General features: G+C 47.4%; 1 protein-coding gene across 1 annotated transcript in view; it reads right to left on the bottom strand.

Moving 5' to 3' along the window:
* The window catches only part of RASIP1 (Ras interacting protein 1), a 329,706-nt gene that overhangs the window by 66,605 nt on the left and 238,987 nt on the right, over positions 1–24,114 (bottom strand). The window contains exon 11 of the mRNA XM_078654930.1: positions 22,482–22,629. Coding sequence (XP_078511056.1) covers positions 22,482–22,629 — 148 coding nt within the window. The remainder of the gene's footprint in view (positions 1–22,481; positions 22,630–24,114) is intronic.

The raw sequence follows: 24,114 nt of genomic DNA, 5'->3' as shown, positions 1-24,114 counted from the left end.
CAGGATGTGTGGTACTCTTCTTTTGGCAAGATTGGGAAGTGGTTGTGGCTGATGATCAACTAAAAGATGCTGTGTCAAATCATGCCCGATAATAGAAACTGACGAGGACCAACAGGCCTATCCAGTCTATACATATCCCTAGCAAATGCAACACCACATAGTCTATAGCTCTGTCCACGGTCTTTAGTAGCTGACTACTGCTACTGATTATGACCCTATCAACCCTGTCATTCTTTCTGAGAATTGTTATGTTATGTTATGGACATTTATTCGGCGCACAGCTGCCCCAGCAAAGGGGCGTCCTGGCGTTTGACAAGGTAACCAACACAACACAACTAAAAAGACAGCAGACTAGAAAGGAACAGGCTTAAGAAAATAAAAGTCTTGATTGATTCAATCAAACCACCACTTTTTCTGTTACCCCTCAATATCTTCTTTCTGAGCCTGAGAACAATGGTTGCAAGGATTATAAGGGATCTTTCAAAGTAAATGTAGTTAAAACTAGAAATGACATGCATCCTTCTGCCAACGTCTGTATATTGGTACTTTTCAGAGAGCAACAAGACTAAGGTTGAGTATAGCGCCATTGACCACAGCAATGACCACTGCTAATTGCCTCATTTTTCATGAGAAAAGTTCAAATCCTGAAGCATTTATGAGACATACTCTAAATCGTTGGAACCTAGGGGTGATATAATATGCATTTGTCTTGCAAATACTCAATTATAAATGAAAAATTATAGTTAAAATCCTTGAAAAAAGCATTATCTGAACCTAAAGATATTTGTAGAAGAAGCGCAGGCTTATTACGTATGTACCAAAGGTATGGAGTTTTTGTAGGATTGTACCAGTGGGGCAGGAAGTGAATGGAGAGGGTTTATACATGCTTGGATAGGTCACTGTATTTTGGGGTTTCAGAGCCATGATGCCTCACAAAGATTTTTGTTCTCTATGACATTAGCAAGAAGTGCTGTATTCCTTTAGTGTGGGATCTTGAGACAAAAGTAGTCTCTTTGTGTCACCCCATGTATTCCAAGTGATTGCAATGAATGACTGTAGGACTTGGCCTTTTTGGCTAAAGTTCCCTAAACTTTTTGCTTTCCCCGTAGACCGTTTTACTGACATGGAGTTGCCAATTTAGATGCTTTGGGTACTTTTCCACTGCTGATCAGTGTCAAAGTACAAGTGTTCCCTATGTAAAGTGTAATTGTAATTGGTTGGCTATGATTGGTGTGTTTGCCTTACTAGTAAAGTCCCTAGTGATGTGCACTGTGTGTGTAAGGGCTAGTAATGCAAAGGCGCGTGGAGAAGGGAACTCAAGCCTGCAGTGTAGGGCCTGTGCTTAGTTTGCTAAGTTAGCATGTTGTCCTGACAAGTGCAACCACTTGTTAGGTCTTACTTTCCCTTTTGTATACACATTGGGCACCCCTGTGTTAGGTCCCAGGTAATCCCTGGGCAGGGTGCAGTGTAGGTAAAAGGCAGGACATATACCAAGGAGTGTGTTATGTCCTGGCAGTGAATAATACTCCATATCGTTTTTCACTGCTAAAAGGCCATCCTGCCCATAGAACAGGATGGGGGAGGCAGGGTGTTGTGTTTGTTAGCCTAGTTTCCTTTCAGTTTATAATGGAGAAGTGAAGTTTAGTATGTATGAACTCAGTGTCATAACACATCTTTTTGTGCAGGTAGATTTGTCACTGTGTGTTCAGAAACTACTCTTTTAGAAAGTGGCTGAGTTTTGTGCTCTAGGCATTTCTGTGTGCCTCTGCTGAAATGTGGATTGACTGTCTGGATCTGAGATCTGAGAGGAGCTGGGAGAGGTCTTGACCCAGGGAGGGGTTAAGATGGCACCAGGCTGCCCTGCATCTGGAGATTAGGGGGAGGAGAAGCCCGGGAGGTGAAAAGGCCTGGGCTGGTGCTATAAACCAATTGACCAATCTCCTACTGAGTGATTAAGGATCCAGACCCCCAGTATCAAAGGCATAAAGGTGACACTGGGAGGGAGACACCCAAAACTGATTAAGAGAGGGGTCAGGGACCGCTGAGCACAAACAAACTTTAAAGACATTTAGGGGTATAACTATGAGAGCTGAAACCCCTGAACATTGGAATGAAACAAATGGATTGAGACTGAAAAAGCTTGGACCGAATTTGTGGTCAAGAGGAACCTCTGCTAAAGAAGGAGCAACTGAAGAGACTGCTGTTGAAAGACCAATCGTTGCTTCGTGATCTGGGGCTGGTCTGCAGTTTGCTGTTCTAACCAAGGGAGAGGCTGTTGGGACTGTGCTTGGAGGCGCTGGGTCCCCCTGCTTGAAGAACACTGTGCTTTGTGCTGTGTCTTGTTACCCCAAGGGCCCGAGGTAAGCTGGCTCCCTGTTTGGAAACACAGGAACATAAAAGTTTCCGGAGAAGTCCCAAGTAACGTGGTGTGCATGTGCTTTTGCAGCTTGAGACCCTCAGAGGTTGTGACTTGTGATCGTGGGCATGCAGAAGTAAGCAGAGTCTCGGATGCTCAGGGTACGTGTCGTGGTGCAGCCAGGGCGATGGTGAAGAGCGCCTGGTCATCGTGTGCACCGGGAGAAGAGGTGAGACTCAGATGTGCAGGGTGCGTGTCGAGGTGAAAGCAGAGGCTTCGGTGAAGAGTGTCGGGTCATCGTGAACACCAGAGATGAGGCGAGTCTTGGACGCGCAGAGTGTGTGTTGAGGTGCAACCAGAGGCGCTAGTGAGGAGTGCCTGGGTAGTGTGTGCACTGAATTCGAAGCAAGTCTCCACAGTGCTGAAGGTGGCTCTCAGTGTTCACTGAGACCGCCGGAAGGAGGGCCAGGTCATTGGGCCCTCGGAGGGAAACAGCAGCGGCCCGGATCGGCAGCAACAGAGGAACTGAGCTGCCGGCCCGAGCTCACCGTACCCATTGACGGAGTTCTGGATCAAGGTCCAAGTTACAGAAGGAGGAGGGGAGAGTGGGGTCGCCCTCCCCCCCAGGTAACGCAGATCACCACCTGGGGTGGGGTGAAGGCCGGAGGAACACTCTCTCGTCCTCTTGCTTTAGTCAGCTGCACGAGCCTGTTGCTTCAGCTCAGATCTAGGCCCATGCTGGCCCGAGTAGAGGCAGTACTTGGGCCGGAGTGAGAAGCGGTACTTTTGGGTCATCATTGATCCTTATTGGGGGCACTGTTAACGGAGCACCTAAACTGTCGTATTACACTTTGCATTATTGCTGCTAACGAACTATTGAACAGTCGTATGACGCCTGACCTCATTTGTGCCTGACGAACTACATGCTTGGTGCACTAAGCACTGCATTATTTTTCCCTTGCAGAGTACATGATAGTAATGTGGCGCATTGCTTTATTTCTTCATCGCACAGTACCTGATTATAACGTGGCGCAGTGCATTATGTCTTCATTGCACCGTACATGATTGTAGCATGACGCAATGCTTTGTTTCTTCCTGATACAGGGCATTCTGGAAGTGATACGCATTGCATTATACCTTCTATTGCAAAGTACATGACTGTAGCACTACGTATGGCATTGTTTCTCTGTTGCACAGTACAAGAGAATATCGTTACGCATTGCAGTATTTGTTTTCTTTTGCAACATGTGTGATTCTAGCAATACGACTTGCCTAACCTTTTGGAAACAATTAAAAGTGAGCTTAACAGTTGGTTAGAAGCAGTGGTTGGGATTAGAACCTACCAACCCACCGGAAAGAATACTACCCATTCTTATATGTTGATTTTGTATTGTGTGGTCATATCGTATACCTTCTTATTTTAAGATTATACTCATTTTATAAAAACTCGTATGGAGTCTATTTGTGGTGACATCATTGGGTTGCTGTGAGTGTGCTTGCACATATTGTACACTTGTGCCTTGGAGATAAGCCTGGCTGCACGTGCCAAGCTACTAAGGGGTGAGCAGGGCTATCTCAGACGGTGTCCTTACTTAGCCTAACATTGAAACGATGGGTCAGGGACTCCCACCTCCAGCATTCCGTGGCGGCGGTGAGGGATAAGGACCCCTACTTCCAACAATGACATAAAGCTCAATGAAGTCATCTGAGTTGACCTATTTGAATAGAGTTACTTCATGTGTATGTATTTTTTAAAATAAAATGGTATGTCATGCTATTATAAGGTTTTTGTTGTTTTGCATTGGGTTCCTCTATACTGCATGCACCATTGCTTTATGAAATCAGTTGAATGCTGCTTGTTTCTCCACTACATATCTTCCTTAGTTACATTACTTCTTCCAGTTTTCCCACTACCATGACCTGATTCACGGCAGGGTTCAAAAGCACTGTCATTCTAAGCAGTGCTTGGTCCTCTGACTTCCAACCCTTACCAATGCTTCTTATTTGAGTCTTGGGTGCTTCTGGCATTGGATTTCCTTGGACACTATTATAGTACAATCAATGTCATAACTGTCTCTTTAAATGATTAGTCTGATACAAATCAAAGGGTTGGAATGTAAAAGAACTGCCCTTATCTGGCAGACCTCAAGCAGGTTTCACTGTGCTCTTCAGACCATTTCCGCCTTTGCTATTTATTCGACTGCAAAGGTTACTTTGCCAATAAAAGCAGTACTTTGCCTTCTGAATTCAGACTACACATAATTGCCAGTCAGGTTTTTACTTTTTTTGATCCATGATGGACGTCTCCTTAGGTAGTCCCTGCTTTGTAAACCCACTTGAAACAAGAACTGTGACAGGGAAGATACCTTATTGATAATTAATTTTATTTTGAGCCCTACTGACTTAATCGAATGAATGAATGAATGAATGATATTTATTGTTTGGTTACTGAAAACCATTACATAAAACCAAAATACAAAATCACAGCATTACAAAAGTTAAAATCAAAATACAGTTTATCTAGTTGCTCCATGGGTCTCAGAAATTCTGAATGAAAGGGTTCATGGGCCCACAGGAGACTCTATAACCCGACTAGTAGAAATTATCAGCATTGCTCGTGCTTGAAAGATGAATTTTCCGAAAGCCGCCATATGCTTTACCGTGGACAAAGTATAAAGATAGCTAAGACCCTCCTTTGCGGTGCGTGACCCAGATTGTCTTAGTAATGGCCTAAGATAAAGACTATGGGCCAGGCGCAGGGCCGGGCAGCAGAAGAGAAGGTGTGACAAAGACTCGCGTTTGTACATGCAAAGCCTGCATTCCTGGACTCCTGAGCTTGCCTGACCACCTGGATATAGTTCATTTAGGGGCAATGGGTGGAGTCTGTACGCCAAGATCTTATGAAGGGCTGTGCAGCCCACGGCCTGCGTAAGATGAGGTTTAGCGGTGTGCAGAATGTGCGAGAGACACAAAGTCTCATGCAAGCCTTTTCTTCCAAGCGCCTCCAGATCCAGTTACCGTGACCTCGCACGCACTTGTTTTTTAATTGCGTTTTTAATGTCAGAATAATTAACGTATTCAGGGTTCCATGAATCTGTGGCGAGATTAAGCTGGTCCTTAGCAGCTTCGAAGGTGGCCGACCAGGGGTTCCCTGGCTCACTGAAGATACCTTTCAAAACTGCCTTTAATGTGTTCTCCTGTGCCGCCATTGTTAAAAAGTAATACTTACTTAGGGCGGCCAGCTCTTCTAGGTTTTGCTGGTTAAGTGAGAACTCCAGGCGCACAAGGGTATTTCTGGTGCACCTTGGAAGATGGAAAAGTTTCTTGAATGCTCTGCAGTGAATTTTTTCTAATTCATTGCTTAGTTTGCCCGGAAGAGCAAACTATTTTGTTATTGGTGTCTTCTGGAATCTCTGTAAGACAATGATGGAGGACTATGGCTACAGGCAGTCCTCATTGGGCAAATTGAAGTGATATGTGTTTTTTGCGATAATATTTGATATGTGGCTTTGTAATTTCCTGTGTACCCGAAACATAAGTATGTCAAGTATTGTTTTGTTATACATTGCATTCTGTTTGCCAGTTGCTCATTTTTACTTAACTTGTTTATTGCACAATGAGCAATCGCTTCATAATCTTGAATACTTGTATGTATGTATGTATGTATGTATTTGACATTTATAAAGCGCATGGCTACCCGGGGGCGTCCCAGCGCTGAGGAGGAACGAAGGGAAGAACGGAGGAGGGTGTCTATATGAACAGATAGATCTTCAGTTGTTTACGGAATTTCAGATGGTCACGTTCCCTCCGCAGGTGTAAGGGAGGGTGTTCCATAGCTTGGAGGCGTTAAGTGAGAAGAGCCTGCCTCCGCTTCTGGCCCTTTTTATCCTGGGTATTGTTGCAAGGTGGAGATCATTGGAGCGAAGTGGCTTGTTGGTTCTGTGAGGGATGATCATGTCCCTGTTGATTAGAGGACCGTGGTTGTTCAAGGATTTATGTGGTAGGCAGAGGGCTTTGAAGTTTATTCTCTGAAGGACAGGGAGCCAGTGCAGAGAGTGTAGGGCTGGTTTAGCTGAGCAACGGGCGGGGGTGTCAGTGAGCAGCCTTGCGGTCCAGTTCTGTATGACCTGTGGCTTGGAAATGACTTCTTTGGGGGATCCTAAATAAAGGGCATTTCCATAGTCCAGTCTGGACAGGATGAGGGCCTGGGTGACTAATCTTTTGGCGAGTAGGGGAGAAGGGGAAGGATCTTACGAATAATTCTAAGCATGCCATAACATGTGGATGCTGTCTTTCTTGCCTGAGTTTTGAAGGTGAGGTTCTTGTCTAACCAGATCCCTAAGCTTTTTATTTCTGTTTTGGGGTGGGCAGAGGTCCCATTGAGAGTGGCCAGAGTGTGTTTAGGCCGGACCTCGAATGGTCGCCCAGTGTCATGATCTCCGTCTTCTCCCCGTTAAGTTTCAGCTGGGAGAGACTCATCCATTTTACTACTTACTCCAGGCAGGGTAGCAGGTTTTTTAGTTTGATGGCAGGGGTGGCTAAGGGCTACGACCAGTTGCGTGTGGTCAGCATATGTCACCAGGAGGATTCCGAATGGGGACACTATTTCTGCCAGGGGGGCCATATAAACATTAAAAAGGGTGGGGCTAAGCGAGCAGCCCTGAGGGACTCCAAACCCTAATGGCAAGGTTTGTGAGGTGTGATTGTTTTGGAAGACCTGGAAAGATCTACCCTCAAGAAAGGACTGTAGCCATTTGAGTGCTGTTCCTGACACTCCTCTCTATTGAGACGGTGGACCAGGAGAGGGTGGTTTACCGTGTCGAATGCCGCGCGAAGGTCGAGGAGGATGATTGTGGCTGTGCCTCCTGCGTCCAAGATTTTCCTTGTTTCCTCCACCACTGACAATATGGCGGTTTCTGTTCCATGGCCCGGTCGAAACCCAGTTTGAGAGGGGTGAAGGGCGCCATTGTGTTCCAGGAATGCTGAGAGGGTGCGGTTGATGTGTTTTTCGGTTATTTTACTGATGCACGGCAGGAGCGAGATGGGTTGGAAGTTGCCCATATCTGTGGGGTCTAGATTGGGCTTTTTTAGTAGTCAGCGGACCATTGCTTTTTTCCACTCGGTCGGGACTGTGCCCTTCTTGAGGGAGGTGTTGATAAGTGTGGTGGCAAAAGGGGCAATGGTGGGTCCAGCCAGTGTCAGGATATTGGGTGGAACGGGGTTTAGGGGGGAGACGCTTTTTAATGAGGATAGAAGAGAGAGGATGAATTCGGGGTTAACGGCGGGATGGTCCTAAGTTCTAGTTTGTTGTGTTGTGGGCTCTAATTTGTGGAGCTGGTGAAATTGATCAGGTCATTTTGAGGAATGTGAGTGAGGATTTTCTGGATTTTGGACCAAAAGAAGTACGCCAATTCAGTGCAGTGGTGATTTGAGGAGTCTAGGGATGTAGTTGGGCCGGGATTCTTCATAAGTTTAGTGGCGATGTGGAAAATTTCTTGGGGGGAGTTGCTTGCTGCTAGGATCTTTTCCTCATAGAAGGAAGCTTGTGCAGTTTTAATTTCTGATTTGTACTGTCGTAGGGATGATCTATATTCTTGTTTTTTTGTTGGGGAGAAGTCTCTTCTTCAGCTTCTCTCTGCTTTTTTGCATTGTTGCCTTAGTGTACGCAGTTTGGGGCTGTACCAAGGGGAACAGTGTGGGCCCGTTTTCCTTTGGGTAGAAACTTTAGGGAGCACCTGGTTGAGGGATTTCTCAATCCAGTTGTGAAAGATTTCATTGTTTTCCGTGGGGTCCGTGGTGGGATTGGGTTGCGATCTATTAAGTTCTAATGTCCATTTATCTACGGGTAGTTTGGACCAGGGTCGGATTAAAGAGCGCGGCAGGGGGAGGCCGGAAGCCTTGTGGGGAAGTGTCCAGAGAAGAGGTATAAGGAAATGGTCAGTCCATGGAAGGGGGAGGGCTTATACCCTACCAGGTTAGTAACGTTGGAGAAAATAAGGTCGAGTAGGTGGCCTTTATCATGTGTGGGGAGCGAGACCTGTTGGGTGAGTTGATATGTTGCCAGGTCCTGGGCTAGTTCTATGGCGAGTGAGGCTGTGAGGTCATTTAAGTGTAAGTCCCCCAGAAGGGTAAAGTTGGCCGAACGGCTAGCGAGGATCCCTACTGTTTCTAGCAATGACTTTGCGAACTGTCCTGGGGAGCCCGGCGGACGGTAGACTATAATACCAGAGAGTGTGAGAGAGGGGGTGAAGTTGATCATAAAATGGGTATTTTCACAGTCCAATAGTGGACTGTCTATCAAGCGACAGGTTAAGCGATCTTTATGTATGATGGCAATCCCCCCCCCCTTTCCTGCCTCTCTGTCCGCTCTTTGGATGGAGTAGCCTGGTAGTAGAGCTTGGACTATGTCTGGGGATGAACAAGTGTTCAGCCATGTTTCTTCGGGGTCCTCTTCGTTCAGAAGGATTGAGATTTCGGTTCTGTGTTTAGGAAGAGATCTGCATTTGAGCAAGAACAGCTTGTATGTTGTCTCGTGGCAGGGAGGCGAGGCCAAGGGCGAGGGGATCTCAAAATTACAGTGTGGGCATCTAGTTTGTGATTTTTGGATGGATATTGAGTGCGCGCAGTGTGGCTCTGGGGGCCTGTTCCGGGATTTCAGCCATGTGCTTGAATACTGATGCCGGCAGTGGGTTACAGGGGCAGGGGTACTGGTCCCTGGGCCCATTTGGGCGCGGATGGGCGCAGAGGGGCTTGCCTTTGGCATGCCTTCGGTGCGCCAGCGGCACGCCCGCTGCGCGCGTCCGCTGCGCTCTTGGAATGGCATCTGTTTTTATGTGGGTGTGAGTTGGGAACTAGAGCACCAACTCACGCTCCACCGGAAGTGCGGCGGGCCAGGTCTCCCTCCACTCAAACAAGACTTCTCGCGGTGGACCGGGGAGCGTGCCCTTCGTGTAGCAGGTAAGGCAGTGACTATTTAAAAATGTGCCAAGAATTTAAAACTAGTAATCAGATTTAGAACATGTACAAAATACACAAAATACAATTTTCAAAGATAGATGGTATGAGACTAGTAATCAGTCCCAAGAGCTAGCCAGTAGCGCCGGCAGAGTTCAGTTCAGCGTTACCACTCACGCGTGTACATACAGGAAGGCAGGTGACAGCACGCCCTCTAAAATGCACCTCAATTCAACTTCGTATTGTATCGTATCTTGTGCTCAGGATGCTTTCTGTTTCCCATCAAATCAAAATCAAAGTACTTGTAAAGCGCACTACTTACCCGTGAGGGTCTCAAGGCGCTGAGGGGAGGGGGGAGCTGCTACTGCTCGCAGAGCCCGGTCTTGAGGGGCCTTCTGAAGGTGGGTAGGTCCTGGGTCTGCCACAGGTGGGTAGGGAGGGTGTTCCAGGTCTTGGCGGCGAGGTAGGAGAAAGATCTGCTGCCGAAGGTCTTTCATTGGATGCGGGAGACAGCGGCGGGGGCGAGGCTGGCGGAGCGGAGCTGGCGGGTGGGGGTGTAGAAGCTGACTCTGCTGTTCAGGCAGGCTGGTCCGGCGTTGTGGAGTCCTCTGTGTGCATGAGTGAGGAGCTTGAAGGTGATCCTCTTGTCGACGGGGAGCCAGTGTAGGTCTCTAAGGTGGGGGGTGATGTGGCTGCGTCGGGGGATGTTGAGGATCAGACAGGCGGAGGCGTTTTGGATGCGTTGTAGTCGACGCAGGTGTTTAGCTGGGATTCCTGCATAGAGAGCGTTGCCGTAGTACAGCAGCCTGCTGCTGACGAGGGTCTGTGTCACTGTTCTTGTTTCGGTCGGCATCCACTTGTAGATCCTGCGGAGCATGCAGAGGGTGTTGTAGCAGGAGGAGACGGCGCTGACCTGCTTTGACATGGAGAGGGAGGAGTCGAGGATGAACCCTAGGTTGCGTGCGTGGTCGGTGGGTGTCGGTGCTGTTCCCAGCGTGGTCGGCCAACAGGTGTCGTTCCAGGCTGAGGGAGTGGGTCAGAGGATGAGGACCTCCGTCTTGTCCGAGTTCAACTTCAGACGGCTGTTCCCCATCCAGTCAGCGACGGCCTTCATTCCCTCGTGGAGGTTGGTTTGGGCGGTATGTGGGTCTTTGGTGAGGGAGAGGATGAGCTGGGTGTCGTAGGTGTAGGAGATGATGTTGAGGTCGTATTGGCAGGCCATTTGTGCGAGGGGGGCCATGTAGATGTTGAACAAGGTCGGGCTGAGGGATGAGCCCTGTGGGACGCCGCAGATGATGTTGGTGGTTTCGGATTGGAAGGGTGGGAGGCGGACGCTCTGGCATCTGCCGGAGAGGAAGGACGTGGTCCAGTCGAGGGCCTTCTCTTGGATTCCGGCTTCTTGGAGGCGTGTCCATGAATGTCCTGCAACTTCTCTTGCACAAAAACAGAGAAGGGGTCCAAATGGAACCCTGCCAATCAAGAGGGAAGGAGATACCTTATAGGAAAATAAAGGCCCAAGGGATACACTCTCTCAAAAAAAGGTACTGCAACTACAAGAGAAGTTCCTATCCCACGTGGGAACCAGGTCCAAGTTAAGATGACCTTCACCGACTCTAATAGTGGCATTCTTCATCATCGGGTCCAACCTGGCCCCTAAAATCCAGGACGTGGCTCAGCCATATTTCAGGGAGCTCTTTCAAAATTGTTTTTACCAGGGAGACTATAAACGTATTAAAATACTTCAAACAGACCTAGGTATCCAATTCCAATTCCAAAAATTCTTTATTTCGGCCACATGGGCCATAAAAGATGCAGTAAAGTACAATACATATATTTAAAACACAATATTTACATATAAAAGATTCTACTGGACCTGCATGGGGTAAGGGATACGAGGTAGTACAAGTTCAAGAGGACATTTTCTTCCTTATTATCCATGCTGCCATTAGAAATTTGGAGACAGCAAAGACAATATGGCCCAGAGTATTGGTTTTCATGACCCTGTAGGGCTGTAGGTACTTCCTAAAGCCCAGATTCCGACACAAGGGTGCTATCCAACGCCTCCTCGCGCTCTGGTAAGCGTGGCAACCAAACATTATGTGCAGATCATCTTCATCATGGGCTTTACAGCATGGACAGAGTTTGTCACCCCCTGCGGACCATTTGTAGGTGAATACTTTGGTGGGGAGTGTACCAAACCTCCATTGCAGGAACAGTTTCCTCGCCAAAAGAGGAAAAATAAAATCCATAAAAGGTTCAAACATATAAGAATTTTTGGATTCCATAAAACGTCCCGTCAAAGTGCCACTATTTTGAGCATTATCCATGTCAACGAGGTTTTTATTCTTGTACAGCTGGGCAAGAGTTTTACGCGAGATCCTTTGACAGCCCTGAGCTGGGTCATCCCATAAGTCTGGCAAATTCAGGCTAAAAAGTTCCGACTTGATAAAAGCCAGCCAGGGAATTTTGCAGTTAGCATTCAACCTCATAACATGAATAAGGTCCTGTCTATAATGATGCAGTTCCTCGGTGGTCCATATCCGATGCCAAAACTTCACAGGTTTCGACAGAAGATCCTCAGCAATAGAGGGAAGGCCCAAGTCTAGTCTTAGGGGGAGGAGTGGCGTACCTTGCGGGAGAGCAAGTAGGCGTCTCAAAAAACAATTTTCCACACCTGCCATAACCTTTCCTGCTTTATGTCCCCATAATTCACTGCCATAAATGGCTGCTGCCTTCGCTTGGGACCTGTATGTTTCCAGGGCCGGGCTTACAGGCTTAAAGGTGGACTTATTAGCCACCTTCAAGAGTGCGCCCGATAGCTGGGAGAGTTTCAGCCTAGATCTCGCTACCTGGGAGTCCCATGATAAATTTTCTTGAAGAGTTACCCCCAAATATATAAAGGTCGAGACCCTCTCAAGACTAGTTTCCCCCAGTTTAGGATTGGGTCTAGTTTTGGTGGGGGGGTTGAAGATCATAAACTTAGTTTTTTCCGTGTTCACCTCCAACCCATGTTGGCGACAGAAAAGGCCAAAACCATTCACAATCCTCTGAATCCCCATGGGGGATTTGGAAAGCAGGAGGGTATCGTCAGCAAACATTATTGCCGGGACCCTCCTGCCTGCCAAAAGCAGGGCATCATTGTCTTTAACAGCGTCAAGATGTTGAATGACGCTGTTGATGTAAAGACAGAACAGGGTCGGGGCCAAGACACAGCCCTGTCTGACGCCTCGACGGACCGGGAATTTGCCCGAGAGCTTTCCATCCCTCCCACACCTTACTTGTGCAAAGTTGTTCTCATGCAACCTGATGATGATACTAAGAAGGTGGGGGGGTACTCCAAGCTTTTGCAGAACCTCCCATAGCTTCCCTCTGGGGACTAGGTCAAAGGCTGACCTCAGGTCCACGAAGACCATGTACAGTCGTCCTCCCTCTAGCGTTACCGTCTTCCAATATAGGAGAAGGAGGCGGAAGATTTGGTCCATGGTCGACGTGTTCTTCCTGAAGCCAGCCTGGAGGGGGCTCATGATGTCATTGTCCTCCACCCAGTCTAGGAGATGGTTAAGGATAAGGCGCGCAAAGAGCTTTTGGGGTACATCTATTAGGCTAATAGGCCTGTAGTTGGCGGGGAGCAGAGTAGATCCCTTCTTATGGATTGGTACAATCTCTGCCCCCAGCCAGGACCCGGGGATCGCCATACCTCCTAGAATGGCATTGAAAAGGATGAGAAGGTATGGACCCCAGATGTCCGGGTGATGCCTAAAGAGATCCCCGGGTAACCTATCCAGACCTGGCGCCTTCCCCAACGGTAAATGCTCCAGGGCCGCCTCCACTTCCCCCAGGGATAGTTCCATGCCATAGACCTGGGAACCCAGGGGCGCTTGCAGGGCTATATCAGGGCAGGAATTAATGTCTTGGTAAAGTACCCCAAAATGGGCCTCCCAAACCACAGGGGCAATGTTGGGTTCAATTGCTTTTTTGAGTTCCCCTATCCCATTATTTACAAGGGCCCAAAATTTCCGGGAGTCCCTAACTTTTAGGGCATCATGAAGGTCCTGCCAGTGATTCCAGTCCCACTCGGTCCTGGCGGTCACCATCACTGATTTGTAGTACTTCCTGAGGTCACGTACCTTGGCCTTATTTGACCCCTCTTTTATTGCAGCAATGAGCTCAGATTTTGCTGCCCTACAAGAGGAAGTATACCAGGTGGGAACATGGGTCTTTTTCTTTCGGATTGGCACCACCGGGTGAAATACCTCAGCCAAATCCCTCACTAAATCCTGATGTATATTACCCAGTTTCTCATTGTATTCTGGGGTTCTTGGATCATTCAGAAGTACGTCCACCTCCATGAACCTTGGGAGTGCCAACTCATATAGCTTATTAATGGCCTCTTCTGAACTCACTAGCTTTCCCCACTTAACCCGGCGCCTATTTGTTGTAAGGAGCAATTCCCCCGTGTCTTCCCCTCGATTTGCTGAGGATGTGCCCGCCGAAACCAGAGGGCACTGGATGTTTAAACAAAGGGCATTGTGGTCACTATCTGACCTTTTTATTACCCTAAAGTCGAGGACTTTTGGCCAGAGTGTAATGTCCAACATGATATAATCTAGCCTCGACTCATGGCCCCTTCTATTGAAAGTACACACTGAGGGGGTATCGGAAGGAGTACGACCATTACAGGCCCTCAGTGCGTAATTCAGGGTAAGGGACATGAGTTGTATTGCTAGGGGGACCAGGCTTTGGGGTGAGGAGAAGACGAGGGTGGAACCCCCCAGTGGTCATCCTCGGCCGTAAGGGCGCCATCCAGTAAACCTTCCAGGGGTTCAAAGTGGCAATTGAAGTCTCCTCCAAGCACCACCTTCAGATCTCCCGGGAGTTGACCCAAAAAGGAGGACAGATCGTTTAGGGTCGGTGATTCATTTGGCGTGGCAACTGGTCGCGAGTAGACATTAACAATGGCCCACGGTGGTTTGCCAGGCCATGTGAGCCGAACACACTGAATGTCCTGCGAGAACGTATGTATCTGTTCCGCCTGGCACCCAGTGTGACTCGCAATCCAAATTGCCAAGCCACCTGATGGCCTCCCCATCCCACTCCATTTGGCAGGAATTTCAAATATTTCAAACCCTCTCCTAGCTTGGGTGACCCTCGCCCAAGTTTCCTGAAAAAGGAGGATATCACTGCCACCTACTAGGTGATCCCACTCCGGTGAGCCTTCCTTATTTGCAATTCCTGCCACATTCCAGGAGAGAATTCTCAACCCTGGATCAAGTGGTAGAATACCTTGGCCTCCAGTAGGAGGTTGCGCAGTGACCATGGATGGGTAAATGTCTGGCGAAACAATGCTGCCAACCGCGATGGCGGGAGGCCCAACCAACTCCGCCGCCCCAGGTTGCAAGATATGGTCAGACCCGGTGTTAGGTGGAGGTCCCTGTTGGCCCAGACTATCGTCCGTGATATCCATTCGATCTTTAGCGGTATCCTGCCGGGCGGCTTCAGTTACAGGGGCTGTACTCAAACCCACCCGACTTTGCACCTCATCCACCATCTTCCCAGGACCAAGAGAAGTCTCCCCGGTTTGTGGTCAGTCGACCTGATCCAAACAGGAAAATCTATTATGATGTATAAAATTGGCCTGGGCAGGTGGTAAGTAATGCCTTAATCTATAACGTGAGCCATCTACAGCAAAGCCTACTCTGGTCCACCCCTTCTCCCTCCCTACCACCGTGTTGCTATCAATTGGATAGAAGTATGAAAGGGGTACTAGTTCGATGTTGGACTTATCAGGCCTTACAAGCCAATTGCAGATGTAGTTGGCGACGTGTGGGCTTTTAAAACTTACGATGATACAATCCCCTACCCTATTCTTTAGAGTAGGGCCAATCCATGGGATCCTCCTAACCATTAAGACCTCGCCTTTCAGGTTTGGGGGCAGCGGCCTATTAATACTAAGCCAGCTTATAACCTTGTTGCGTAGAGAGTCTTGGGGCTCCCTTATATCACCAGTTAACTCAGGTACTCCCACCATAATTGCCGTGTATGGAACTGCTTCAGGGGGCAGATTAACCACCCTGCGCCTATCAGGGGGGGGAGTGATACCACCAGTGGGGCCATTGGTGGAACTCACTACCCCCCCCCGATTGCGGCGCAGGAGGTGGCTTTGATCTCCTGGGGGCCGGGACAGGGGGCCTAGGCGCTAGAGGTAGCAAAGGGCGCGTCTGGGGAGCAGACGCACCGTTTGTGTTCAGCGGTACCCTATTAGAGACCTGGGTCGATGTAGAGGTCAATGGTCTATTCCCAGGTGGATCCCGGGGAGCTATAGGAACATTTGTAGCTGACCCAGGGCTTTTCCCTATGTGGCTGTTTTCCAGGGCCAGGAGTCTACTCTCTATGGCGTCCAATTTAGCTGAGATGGGGGTTAACAGATTCTTAATAGTGGCTGTGAGTGAATTGATTATTGTATCAGTACTATTAGAAGTTGCCCCACCAAAGAGAAATGGGCCCGAGGGCAATGGTAGGGGCACAGGAGCTGGAGAGCCCACGTAATCCGACCTAGACCCTGATAAGATGAGTTCAGGGGAGACTGAAATGTCTGTACTATCTTCATGGGTTGATTCAACTATGTCAACTTTGGCCCTTTTTGCCTTCTTTGTTTCCCTGGACCTTTTCCTTTTTGGAGGTTGTTCCACTCCGCTGCCTGCAGGCTCTGTGAGCAGGACAGCCTGTCCCGCTTCATGCGAGTCTAATCCCATATTATCCGGAATGGCAGAATGGTCAGAGATCTCAGATGGTCGGGAGGAGTTCCTATCCCTCTGCGTTAGAGGGGTTCTTAACTGCTGAAGGACCGACTCAATGGTCTGATCAATACTGTCCAATAGTGACATATGGGTGGCGTCCAAAGGAATGGGTGTACTAGCATCTGTTGAAAAAGTATCCCCATGGTCCAGAAACACACTTTCGGGACCCATCTCGAGGTGCGTTTCTGTAACTGAGTGACATTTGCTAGTTTGAGAACTCGCCTTTGGGAAGAATTTTTCCAGAGTACTTAAACCTTGTTGGGCAGACTTACTCCGTGAAGATCTCGTCGCCATTTTGAAGTAAGTGAAAAGGGGCTGGAGAGCGGGAAGCGTCAGAGGGGTGGCCCGGTCCGGTCTCTGCCGGCCTAAAACGGCCCGCTCTTTGCCCGGTCTTCGCCCCGGGGATCGCCCCGCGCGCGTCCCGCGATGCGCGCTGTGACCCTTGCTTAAATATGCGGGTGGTGAGAGGGGGCGTGGCACTGGGAGGGGGCGCGGCCCACACGGGAAGAGGCAACAGCTGGTGGAATTAGCGCTGTACCTCGCAGTCCCGGGGCCGCGCCTCTCGCCTCCTCTGCGGCCTCGCCGGTGTTGGTCTCTTCCTCTCCCTGGACACAGCGGGTTGAAGCGTGGAAAGCTACTCCTGTAGCGGGCAACAAACAAAGAGCTGGGCAGACTGCAAAACCTCAAGACGAGCGGCTCCCGCGAAGCGGGGGCCGCGAGAGGTTTTGTACACCTTGGTGGGGGCGGGCACTGGGAGGGGGCGCGGCCCACACGGGAAGAGGCAACAGCTGGTGGAATTAGCGCTGTACCTCGCAGTCCCGGGGCCGCGCCTCTCGCCTCCTCTGCGGCCTCGCCGGTGTTGGTCTCTTCCTCTCCCTGGACACAGCGGGTTGAAGCGTGGAAAGCTACTCCTGTAGCGGGCAACAAACAAAGAGCTGGGCAGACTGCAAAACCTCAAGACGAGCGGCTCCCGCGAAGCGGGGGCCGCGAGAGGTTTTGTACACCTTGGTGGGGGCGGGCACTGGGAGGGGGCGCGGCCCACACGGGAAGAGGCAACAGCTGGTGGAATTAGCGCTGTACCTCGCAGTCCCGGGGCCGCGCCTCTCGCCTCCTCTGCGGCCTCGCCGGTGTTGGTCTCTTCCTCTCCCTGGACACAGCGGGTTGAAGTGTGGAAAGCTACTCCTGTAGCGGGCAACAAACAAAGAGCTGGGCAGACTGCAAAACCTCAAGACGAGCGGCTCCCGCGAAGCGGGGGCCGCGAGAGGTTTTGTACACCTTGGTGGGGGCGGGCACTGGGAGGGGGCGCGGCCCACACGGGAAGAGGCAACAGCTGGTGGAATTAGCGCTGTACCTCGCAGTCCCGGGGCCGCGCCTCTCGCCTCCTCTGCGGCCTCGCCGGTGTTGGTCTCTTCCTCACCCTGGACACAGCGGGTTGAAGCGTGGAAAGCTACTCCTGTAGCGGGCAACAAACAAAGAGCTGGGCAGACTGCAGAACCTCAAGACGAGCGGCACCCCCTAGGTATCCCTTTATTGATGGTCTGAGTGGGGATATATAAAAGTCTATCTGTTAGTGGGGTGTTTAGTATATAATGTTACTATCACCTTAAAATAATCGCCGACTTGTTTAAGCCCCTAATCTACGGACTATCTTGTCCAGGGCTTTTTTCAGGATGTGATAATATTAATTCCAATTCATTGCAGGACATGATAATATTAATTGCAATTGATAGTCAGCGTGCCTACAGGCTAGGCCATCCTCCTACAATTGCTTCTACTTATAAAAAAACTGGGGAGTTATTCTTTAGTTTTTTTTAATTATACAGAACTAATCCAGTTGATTTCTGCTGCCAAAAAGATGAAATATATTTAGTGGTCAGGTCATAATATTTATTTCTCCCAGGATTACGCCAAAAGCACAGTAGATAAACGTAAAGACTTGTTAAGCATGAGACCAACACATGGGTCAAAGCACTAGCATACGCCAAGAAGGTATCCCGCAACTACTGCTTCAAAAACATACAATTACATATCCTGCATCGGGCAAATCTCACTCCTGCAAAGCTCCAGAAGTATTTCCCTGATGGTACCTTCGCCTGCCCAAGATGTCAGGAGCCTGCTGCCTCCTTTTTTCACATGCTGTGGGACTGTCCGTCTCTCCACAGCTATTGGTGTACCATCCATGATACCCTTGGAACGGTCATGGGCCTCTGGGATCTTTACACATGGGAAGCCAGCGCCCTTGGTATAGGTAAGCATCGCAAGCACATGAAAGTCGAAATGTGCTATGCCTCCCTAGTGCTCCTCCTGGCCAAACGGTGCATAACAATACACTGGAAGGCACCTGGCGGTATGGGTGGGTGCAGTAAAGAAGTGGGGTGCAGCGGAAGAGGGAATACTGCGGGGGGAGGAAGCCCAGGGATTTCGCAAACATCCAATCCCCATGCCAAGGGCCATGCTGCTTCACTCCTTTACACATGAAACAGCGATAGTGGCGGATAGTTCCCCTAAGCCCTCTATAGCCCCAGGGGATGTTCGAGTGGGAATGCAACGGGCCCAAACACCCAATTGGTCAGTCCAAATGACAGTCATTGACCCATCGCCACACTCCCACGCAGATAGCTTCTAGCGTTGTCCCTCCTCCTCCCCCAGTCAGATTCAGCGCAATTACATCATGGTATCCCACAATAGTGCAGCTCTCAGGCGTTCCCAAATGCGCAATTCCAACATACGACACAGTGCATCCCAGTTTTCTACCCCAAGTTTATTCACGGTTTAAATAAGGCAGATATTTCGAATCCCTACGAGCACGCGTGCGAGGAGACGTGACCTGGCGAGTAACATCTGTGTAGGTTACCTGTATATGGACCCGGCTCGTGTGGGTCATTGCCAATTAATGGACTGAGTGACAGGGCACAATAGCCTTCAGCCCATATGTTGGTGTGTTGTAGTAATCAGTCCCCCTGCGGGATCAATTGAATGCCAAAACCATCGGCAATGAAAGATGTGATGTATGTAATAATGACAAATGCCAAAAAAAAGGTTTTACAAAAAGAAAAAAAGCATGAAACCAATACTTCGCTCTCTTGGCACTCATTTTGGTTTTTTTTTACCCTTGCTTCCTCAAAGTCACCTACAAGTACAAAATGACAACATATGAGGACCCCAGTCATCTGAAAACGTTTCTTGAAACATGTAGAACTGAGACTATGGATACTTCAACACCTACTGCATCTTACAATTATTCTTTTATACCCTTCACATGTTTCAATTTTGACGATGAAAGTCCTTATGGTATATTTATATTGTATCTGTTGTTCTCTCATTGCAGAGTTGTAGTATTATATCATATGTAGATTAATTGTCTCCGTAATGTCGACTTACCTTCATGCTTTCTTCCTACAGGTGTTTTCTCTAACTGTTTGTGCCTGTGCTCATTCCCCCATCCATCTCCTACAAATCTTCTTGCGCCTTGTCTCCTTCTGAGGATCGGATGTGCCATTTTTTTCCATATGGTGTCCCCCACCACCCTCATCCCAGTATTTTTTGGTGTGCTTCCCTTTCCTTTTATTTTTGTTGTCATTTCCTTCTTTTTCAATATTCGAAACAATTTTCTTTTTTCTCTCTGTTCTACTATTTCGGTTTGATTTTCTTTCTCTGTTTCTCTTCTATCTATTGTTTTTGTCTTTTCAATGCAGCACATCTTCTTCACAATGCTATTTGTTTTCCTTTTTGCATGGCTCTCACTTAACTTCTCTAGTATTCTGTCTGATTTTATTCGTCAAACTGTCTCTTTCCTATAGTTTTGAAAATTGTTTCTCGGAATGTCAAAAGTTTAAATTCCCCAATCAAATAACGTAAAGTTCTAACTCATTTATCAAAACTTGGTGCACATCTTGCTTTTTTTCAAGAGTCACATCTCACAGAGAGTGAATCTCTGAAATTAAAAAGGGGGTCGGTGGATGAACTATTTTCCCCACTGGGCACCAGTGAAAAAAATGGAGTTATAATTCTTTGTCATAAATCCCTCCATATTCAGCTGGTATCCCAGGAAACAGATGCAGATGGATGCTCGTTATTGCTTAAACTGTTGCTCGATAAAGTTCCAATTGTTCTCCTTAATTTATGGGGACCTAATGCTCCGGATTGTAAGTTTTAGTCTAATATCACTTAGAAACTCTTACAACATCCAGACTGTAACTTTGTTTGAGTGGGTGATTACAATCAACTTCTTGATAGGCATTCCACATCACATTATATTCCAAACAAACTACAAAAATCATTTGTTCATGACCGTCAACATTTTAGACATGTCTGGGTACATCAGAACCCTAATTTCTCAAATTTAGGAATAGTAACTGTGGGCTTGCCACAGAGAAGAGGAAGTCCCTTAGGTGTAAAAAGAAGCCAGCACTCAAATGAGCACAGTTTTGGCAGCGCTGAGCTGGAATCAACTATTTCTCAAACAGATGTCAATGCAGTAGAAACATCTCGGCAATCACAACGCACAAAGGCAATAGGAGGTAGGATAAATCCAAAGATACATTAGTGTGGCAAGGAATACGAGAGAGACACAGAAACCCAACTTCCAAGGTAACTCTCAACACAAGCCATATTGTAATGAGAATAGACAACTATGGAACCATGTAGGGCAAGTAGAAAGAAATGGACCCAACTTCACCCATATTACAAAACTTAATGTGACCAATAAAGCCAGTGGTTTGATACAGGATCATCTTTGTACAAATGCCGCAGGAAAGTGGGTTGATCCACAATGTCAAATCCAAATGTAAAACCCAAACACATAACCATGGTTTTGACATCAATCCCAACTAGATCAATAAATTGACCTTGGGGCATAACCCTAAGTAGATGGAAGAAAGACAGCATATAACATCCAGATAATTGTGGAATACCTCAACTACAATTTTTCACATGACTATAGGTGTCATATTGGTGACAGGCTGATAATCACCCCCAAAAATAGAATCTAATAAGGTTTTCTTTAATAATTAGATAACAACCCCGATTTTATAAATCTACAAAATTAAATGTTCTGCAATGAAGAGTGGAGGTTTTTAATCTAAGCACATATGGGAGCAAACAGAAAGAGGCCTGCTTGTCTAACTAGGTCAGGCTAAAGTGTAAAAGTAAAATCATAATCTTGTAAGTACTGGAAGCAAGAAGAGAATCCAGAGGTGGTGAGAAAACTTGACTCGTGAAGACGTTGGAAAGGGCACTGTGGACCTGGTGATTCTGCCAGGAAACCCTGCTCAAAAGTCATGGCAATTGAATCAGTACTTCATCTCTACAAATTATAGAAAGCTGTGTCACAAAAACAATTGACTAAATTGATGGGATGTTCGTAACTCAAAACAACACTATCTGTTTGGGAACGTAACATAAATAGGTAAAAGATTATTGGTAAATACAAACATACATAGATAAAAGACCTGTCTTGGTTCGAACTTCTTGGGGTCTTTAAAACCCTAGCACATCCAGTGCATGCATTTCAAAGTTGAAACTACTGGGGACAGAATCCCTCAACATTTCAGAACACACAACAGCTGAAAGGGTCTGTGGACTGTATAATGTTCCAAGATGTTCTCTGCTTGACACCTGTTTCCATTCCCTCTCCCCACAGTTCCATAAAGGGAAAGGTCACTCGGTGTTTGGTTTAATCTTTCCCCACTCTGATTTGGATCCCTTACAGGACTACACAGATGGTCACACATGACTGAAAGGTGCCAAGAAAAACAGCTCCTGCTATGTAACCGGAGGTAGACTCTGCTCGATTATTCAGCATGGAACAAACCATGGAAGAACAGTCTGATTTCAAGATAATCCAAGCTGTAGCAAAACATTTACAAATGAGCACGTGTATGCAGGGTCAGGTCAGAGCATATTGGCCAACTAGGAAAACAGGAGCTATGTCAATAGCTGTGTCTTGCCCAAGATTTTAAGTAAAGGCAAAGGCAGTCACATATCAGGCTTGCTGACTCTGCCCTAGCCATAGAAGACATTGATTTGCTTCAGCCTCTCTTCAAATCTCTATATCACCCTCAAAGGCCAGTTCAGTCAGGGGAGAAGAGAAATATGGAAAAATTACACAATACATTCTACCACAGATTTATCTTCTGGTATCCAGTGTGCTTTCTCGCTATTCGTGCAACAACACTGATAACATGCACCAGCCACACCAGTTTCTAGGTAGTGTTTGGACGGCACAAATATTTTTACCACTTTCTACCACAATTACTTTTGATCATTGTCCCTTAAAGTATTTTGAGATAGCGTGCTCATTCTTTTCCTCTGGTGGGTTCCATTAAATGGGCCCTACTTATCGTAGTGTAGGCAGAATACAAGAGGGTACTTACTGTTTGCAATCTCGTCCTTCTCCTCTTCCGGCGGATCCCACGCTGTTGGGTGGGCTCTTCCTACCCCCAAGTGGTAGTTTCGTAGTAGGTGGTTTAGCTGGGCAGCAGAAATAATAGAGTAGTCACTGTGTAGACGTGTCCACGAGAGCTGTTTTGTGGGGTAGAGGAATGGAAAGAAAGAAGATCATTAATAAATACTTTACAAATAGGTTTCTAGAGAAAGGTTAAAATGTGACCTGCTGAAATCTTCTTTGCCTCTCATTTTCAATAACTTTGGTGTAGCTGCTAGGCTTCAGGCTTGGGTTTGAATCCGAGCCTGCCTACCAATTTCACCAAATTGTATATTTAGCAAACCAGTTTAAAATGTTGTACCAAATGCCCACATCTGTCAAAACCGTAAGTTTGCAGTCTACTGTTGAATAATGGAGGTATACAGTAATGTTGAGGTTTCATCACAACACCAAAATAGGATTCCTTGGAAAATTGTACATGCCTTCACAAATCTGCATAAAAATCTAGTGCAAACATCTCAAAGAAATTTCTACTTTTACTCAAATAAACATTGTTGTTGTTTCAATTGGAGATACTGCACCAAGAGTTTAGATGTTGGTTGCAAATCACAAATATGAACAATAATGAGACATGCCTCCACGCTCTGTCCCAGGGGCTCCAAACCCCCTTGAGATAAAACTCATTGCGCTTCACCTAATTAAAAGGGTAACTTCAAGAATATAGTCTTTTTAGGTCGAGCCTGGGCACCGCATGTGCTGTTCTGCGAGGCCTGCTGTATTGAGTTAGGGACTTGAAGTTCCGCCCACTCTCCGCCCACATTTGTCATTGGCTTGTGTCCTTGTCCTTTGTAAATGGTAGCTTCTGATTCCTTAATCGCCTTGTTAGTCCCTACTAAGTACCGCCTTATCTTCGTTTGAATCTTCCCATGAGGCCTGGCCCTTTTACTTCTGCTGCTGCACGGTATGTTTTAATTTGTCCGTGAGCACTATTTTCTTTAATAGCTTTTGCCCTACTGCATGCATGCCGTGCTTTCCTTACATTGAGCGCAGCATGCACGCTTCCAATTTCCAAGCAGCCGGGACAATGGTGGCTACTTCTTTGCAACACCATAGATCCCACATTTAGGAAAGTTTGAGCTATTGGCATTGTAAATGCCAATAGCTTAAACTCTTACAGATGCGAGACCTATTGCATTGCAAATATTTGCTTTGTTGTCAAAGCCCCCATGACGTGCATGAAGGCCACGCCCAGTTCTTTCAAATGAAACCGCGGCATGTGGGCTTTTACAACAAAAAAAGCATTTGTTTGACAAACAGATGTTATTTTTGTTAAAGATCCCACGCCTTGGTTTCACTTTAATAACGGCCGCGCACCTTTACACCTTTTTTAGTTTTTTTAAAAAAAGGGACGCAGCCTTCATGCATGTGAATAGGCGGCATGGGGGCTTTGTAAACAAAATAAATATTTGCAATGCAATAGGTCTCGCATTTGTGAGAGTTTACGCTGAAGGCATTTACAATGTCAATAGCTCAAACTCTCAAAAATGTGAGACCTATTGCATTGCAAATGCTTATTTTATCGCTCTACTAGGTATGCAAGGCTTCTCTTTGGGGTTCAGAGC

The sequence above is a fragment of the Lissotriton helveticus genome, chromosome 7 (assembly GCF_964261635.1).
Source record: "Lissotriton helveticus chromosome 7, aLisHel1.1, whole genome shotgun sequence".
Classification (NCBI taxonomy): Eukaryota; Metazoa; Chordata; class Amphibia; order Caudata; family Salamandridae; genus Lissotriton; species Lissotriton helveticus.
The sequence above is the reverse complement of the archived record's forward strand: the minus strand, read 5'-3'. Positions and strand labels throughout refer to the sequence as shown.